Source organism: Solanum dulcamara, chromosome 8 (genome assembly GCF_947179165.1).
Source record: "Solanum dulcamara chromosome 8, daSolDulc1.2, whole genome shotgun sequence".
NCBI classification, from domain to species: Eukaryota; Viridiplantae; Streptophyta; class Magnoliopsida; order Solanales; family Solanaceae; genus Solanum; species Solanum dulcamara.
The window spans coordinates 68,816,217-68,822,216 of NC_077244.1; the positions used below are offsets into that span (position 1 = coordinate 68,816,217).

At 32.0% G+C, this 6,000-nt stretch overlaps 2 protein-coding genes across 2 annotated transcripts; both read left to right on the forward strand.

Annotated features, from left to right (window-relative positions):
- The first annotated feature begins 162 nt into the window (after window positions 1–162).
- LOC129899360 (profilin-1-like) lies at window positions 163–2,340 on the forward strand. Its single transcript, XM_055974301.1, has 3 exons — window positions 163–492; window positions 1,491–1,628; window positions 2,039–2,340. Exons 1-3 carry the CDS (start codon window positions 370–372, stop codon window positions 2,171–2,173), a joined length of 396 nt encoding a protein of 131 aa, XP_055830276.1. The 5' UTR covers window positions 163–369; the 3' UTR covers window positions 2,174–2,340.
- A 2,284-nt stretch (window positions 2,341–4,624) lies between these two features.
- LOC129900373 (protein OXIDATIVE STRESS 3-like) lies at window positions 4,625–5,443 on the forward strand. The gene is made up of 2 exons (XM_055975332.1): window positions 4,625–4,971; window positions 5,051–5,443. Exons 1-2 carry the CDS (start codon window positions 4,721–4,723, stop codon window positions 5,316–5,318), a joined length of 519 nt encoding a protein of 172 aa, XP_055831307.1. The 5' UTR covers window positions 4,625–4,720; the 3' UTR covers window positions 5,319–5,443.
- The last annotated feature ends 557 nt before the right edge of the window (window positions 5,444–6,000 follow it).

Consider the following 6,000-nt stretch of genomic DNA (forward strand, 5'->3'; position numbering starts at 1 on the left):
CAGTGGTATTTGGGGACCGAAAGGTGGATGGAGGGTAATTTTATATCAATTCGAATAGTTGAGGGGCATTTTAGAGCATTCTCCGTAAAATGTTTATATCTGCATATATGTTAAGATGTATATTCATTAGTATTTAGTAAAAAAAATTAGATCCGCCTGTGTGTTTGTTACACCCCGCATCATTCTCTCTTCCTCAAACCAACACCTAGATGAGTTTCCAATATTTGCAAACCTGTCCTATTTATACTCTTCCTCCCCATTTTGCTCCATTGAACTTTGAAACAACCAAAACTTGAATTGTTAAAAAAATTTCAAGAACAAATTAAGGGACTAAGGGTAAAACAAAAACAACATTTTTGAGTCGCAAAAATGTCGTGGCAAACCTATGTAGATGATCACTTGATGTGCGACCTTGAAGGCAGTCGACTCGTCTCCGCGGCTATTCTCGGCTTTGATGGCAGCGTCTGGGCTCAAAGCCCTGCCTTCCCTAAGGTTATTTTTATATAATTGTGATGTCTAAATCAATTTGTGGCATAATAATTTTATCGAGTATGTGTTATGTAGTCTTGTCGATTTTTTTAATAATGATAATGTTTTGATCAGTGATCGTAACAATTTATCGAGTATCTGCTATCTACTCTTGTGAATTTTCATATTAATGGTGATATTTGGATCAATTTGCTAATAATAATTTTATCGAGTAAGTACTCTCTAGTCATGTGGATCTGTTCCTTTCACATATCTCTTTTTTTTCTTATACAATGTTACGTCTCTCCGAACTGGATCTGTCCTTTCGTGCTTATCTTTCATTAATTGGAATAATTAGATCTATCAGTGATGATTATGTTGGTTAATTAATTGTCCTAAAGTGAGCGTATTGATACCTGATTATTTGGTAAAATATCATGCATAGACATTCTCGAAAATTAATGTAGTATGTCAGATTAATTAATTTGTGTGTACGTATGGTATTTTCGTGTGAGTATCTAATAGTTTGGTAATGCCAGTGAGTGATGACTGATGGCAATATCTTGCCTATGACCAGGCCTGGTTTACATGGACCGGGAGAGGTCAGGTCAGAATTATAGTAATACTGGTGCACTTTGCTACTAGCAACTTTTAACATAATGATAAAGATTGTGAGTTCGATTTATAGAAATAACATACTACAGTCTACATACATGTGATAAGTGTTAGGAGGCGTGGAGCGAATTGTTAGGTAATTTCAATATCGTACCTATACCAAGGCCCAAGTGATTGGCCATGGATGACAGTTGTTGAAGGTATGGTCGAACTTGATGCTTGGTTGATAGATTTGGTTAAGAAATAATGTTGCATGTGTTGTTGTTAGTAGTTGTAGCTTTTGACATTATGGTTAGTGTTTATCCTAACCTGTGTTATATTAGCAATATATACTAACCTAGCTATTGATGGTGCGCCAAGAATATGATTCAATGTTTAATTAATGTTTTGTATTTTGTGTGTTTCAGTTTAAACCAGAGGAAATTGTTAATATCATGAAAGATTTTGAGGAACCTGGATTTCTTGCTCCAACTGGACTGTTCCTTGGTGGCACTAAGTACATGGTCATTCAGGGAGAACCTGGCGCTGTCATCCGTGGCAAAAAGGTGTTTTTCCACTCCCCTTGTTACTCTTTCTATTTCTTCTCTTGTCATCAAAATCAATTCAAATCTGCTAGCTAATAAATATTTTGCTGTGAAAAGCATTTACTAGTTTTTGGTTAAATTTGTAACTATATATGTATACAACAAAGTTTATGCTTAGATCAGATTCATTCTCAATGCATTGACTATTATAAATTTTAGATTCGTCTCTAATAGCATCCTATAAGTATAATATACTACAAGAAGAACTTCCCATATATCTTTGAATTCAAGATTTCTTCATCATGATCTGCTTAATTTGGAGCCAATTACATAATCATTCACAATTGTTTAATTTTAGTTGTATAGATATGTGTATATATATTATGGATCTGTTTTCCTTTGGGTTAAAAATGAAGTCATATTTTGTGTAGGGATCTGGTGGAATTACAATCAAGAAAACAGGCCAAACTTTGATTTTTGGTATCTATGAAGAACCAGTGACTCCAGGACAGTGTAACATGGTTGTTGAGAAAATTGGAGACTACCTCATTGACCAGGGTTATTGAAATTTCATAACTTTATTTTTTTTTGTATTTTGATGATTGCATCTTCATGGAGGTTCTTTTTTTTCTCTAAGCAAAAATAACTAGCCTAAAGGTTACTATTTTCTCTTTGTTATAAATTTAGTCATACAGTTTACTGAAAGAAGTGTTGTGTATTGGTCACATTTCTTAGACTTTTTTTTCGGATAACGTCTTGTAATAAAAAAGATGTTTTAATTGGATATTTTTTTTTAGTAATCTGTTTTCCCCTCTTTCAAAAGTACTCAAGTCCTTTCGGAGAAGGAACTCCATATTCTTGTTCACATTTTTGCAGACTATTAGATCTTTATGATGTTTGTTCCCTTCGTTTGCCGGAAAGTTGGGACATCGATTCGCTTCTCTCCAGATGTGTTTCATAAAAGCCTGGGTTACCGAAAAATCAATGGTCATCACTTATGAAGTAAATTATTTTTGGTTTTCTAATCCGTGTCAGATACCTAAATTTAAATTTGTATCGAAAATTCCACTAGTAATTGTGTTAGTAAGACCTGAATAATAAAGAGAATGGATACAAATTCACTTTATGATTGATTAAAACTAATTCGAGGTTAAGTCTTCATAATTAATTGATTGATTCTACTTGGTGCTTTTCGCAATCGCAGCACAAAGTAACATAAACCCTAAATCAACCTTGAATTAGAAAAAGGAAAACAATTTGTACGAAGATAAATAAAAAAATTATTTATTTTTCTCCCATGTCCAATATTCATATTGTGACATTGAATTCTATAAAGTGGAAAAAAAATGCTCTCTGTCAAAAAGTTTTATTTTATTTTTTTCAAAAGATAAATTGGACATCTTTCCATGAACAATATATGCCAAAGAAAGCATGGGAAATATTAGTCATATAGAAGTGACGTGAGTGATGAGTCTCAATGTTGGGTAGGAGTGATATTTAAGCAGTATTCTAAAAACTAGGGGCTGCGTCAACCAGCTGATCATATAAGTTGGTCCTTTTAGTCATCCTTATCTATCCAAGAAAAAAGGATCAAAGTGATTTTCCAACATTTTACAAATGAGAAAAAATGTATCATAAATTTAATTTGTTTAATATATATAAATTTACTATAAATATTATAATTTAATCCCTCTCTTTTCAAGACTCCCCCCTAACTCTGTTGCTCGGTATTTGTTTACAAATTTTTACTAAACGATAAATAGATATGTGTGTATATATATATTTGCCTTTTTCCGTTATTGTACTTATAATTAGTACGTACATACTAATAATATTATTGTATCGTAGAAATAAATTTAAGACTATTGAGCGTGCTTTTAGAGACAAGAAGTATAAGAAATTGTATTAAATTAAAATGGTAATCGTTATGTTCACCTATTTCTTTTCAAGAGAATAGCTCGCTTTTAATTCAAATATCTTTGTTCTTTAAGACACTACACTTTAATATAGGATGAAATTGTAACATTAATTAGACTGTAATTTCAACTTGAAATGTACATTCTTTTCTTTTTGAGGATTGAGGGATCTGTATTTTCCCATCTTTTATATTTTATTATATCATATATTGAGTGGTTTCTAAAGAAGAAGTAAAGTAATACCTCTCGTGTCTCCCAAGTCAGTGGTGTTGATGTAGAACCATTGTTTCTGATGAGAATTTGGAATAATCATTATATAATATTTTCTAATAGACAAAAAGGAGTCGTGTAGCAATAAAATTATTTCCTTATGATTTACAAGTTAAGAGTTTAATTATAAAAATAATCAATAAATTTGAATTAAAATATATCACACACTTTTAAAAAAAAAGTCTTTTTCCAATTCTATTATCATGAAATACTTTATATATCGAGTTATCTTTTAATTTTAGAATATATATATATATATATATGAAAGCCCAATTGAGGGCCTAAGAGACCAAGACAGAAACCGACATGGATATGGATGGTTTCCCTTGCTATCTTCCAAACTCATACTAATGATCGATGAGTTCAATTTTTACGGCTGATAATATAAAGGAATTTTAATTTATACTATTCAATTATCTAAAAAAAAATAAAAAAAAGAAGTCAAATAAGGCATAAAAAACTTGATTACTTGTCATATTAAATTAAAATTACTAATACTTGATAACGTAAAAAATATTTATACAAGGGCATTATATTTATATCCGTAAATAAAGTGGTAGTGTTTATCCTCTATATTGAAATCATTTATTTGAAACCAACCATAGAAGAAGATAATATCGAATATGAGGATAAGGTAAGCAGACAGGACATATTCAATTGAGAATTATTTATTTTTCGTTTATCAAGAGTCCCACTATTTCGAATGCCCTTCCTATTCAACTTTCGACACGTGCACAACTTTTTTAATGTTTATCTTGATCAGTTATCACCTATGTCCCAAAAGTGAAAATACCACACCTATATAAATGTTTCCTCAACATTCAGAAAAATCCTATGTTTTTTTCTATGCTTAATCGACCAAAAAGTTTTTGGTGACTCAAAAGTTGTTGTTTATTTTTTCCTCTTTTCCTTGTTCTTAGTACCTAAATGGGTGATAGCAAGATTGAGATGTTTAAAGATGAATGTGATAATTACATGGAGAACAAAAGTTGTTCTTCATGGATGATCAATGAAGACAATAATAGTCCCTCGTCTTCGTCCATCGGAGAAACGTCGTCAACGATTTCGAGTTTAACTTCACTAGAAACAACGGATGATGCATCCTCCCCTGCTTCACGTAATTCTTCTGATGGGGCTTTGTCCGATTTATCGACCCTTATGGCGCAACTGCCTATCAAGTAAGTTATCTAAATTGAAATTATTTAATTTATATACACTGACGTTAATATTCTAACATGAGAAGATTTGTGAATGCAGAAGAGGGCTTTCCGAGTATTATGATGGGAAATCAGAGTCATTTACATGTTTGGCAAGAGTGACAAGTGTAGAAGATCTTCCAAAGAAAGAAAGTCGTTATACGAGGAAAATGAACAACTCCTCATACAAGTCACACACACTTCCTAAGCCAGTCATCTTCAAGAAAGCTTTAAGGAGTTCATTTTTATCATCTTGTTATACTGCTAGAAAGCCAAATTCTTCTATTAGCAGGAGAAGGCTACCTCTAGTTCCTGTACAAAGAACCTAGTTTTGCTAATTAGATATATGATCACCTTAATTTTGCATAGGATCGCGGTATTAACCTTAATTATTCCTTTTTAACTAATAAGTGGAAGGAACAAATGGAAATGAAGAATTTACGATTAATGGAGACATGGTATGATGATTACTAATTCTGACTTGGTAATCCCACTGTGGTTGCCACACCTCTTTTTCAAGGAAGTATTATTCAATATATTTATGTTTGTAAAAAAAGTTTTAAGTTTTTAGGTGCAAAAATTAAAAACGAACACAATATAGAGTCAAAAGTGCAAATGACCCCACTCCTTATCATTTTGGGCTGACTTTGACTCATTGAGTTTGGACAGTCTCATTGTGGGATGGAGCCCAATGACACAGATGGAGTTTCATTGTAGGATGGAGCCCAAATAACAAGTGGAGTTGGACAACTCATGAATCTTTCAGCTTTTCCACTATGTGATGCTCAACAATGAGGTCCTTCATCATTTAGGGCTTGAAGAGGATAAAAGACTAATGAGAAAATTACACAAAATGGATTTTTAAGCAAACTATTTACCATTTCAAACCTTTTTCCTAAATAATTTTATATATACTTCTTCGGTCAAATTAATTACCCCTATACCTTCTTTAATTATTTTTAAATTCACGCATTGATGTCATGCTGATGTCAACGTCCATCCTATATGATA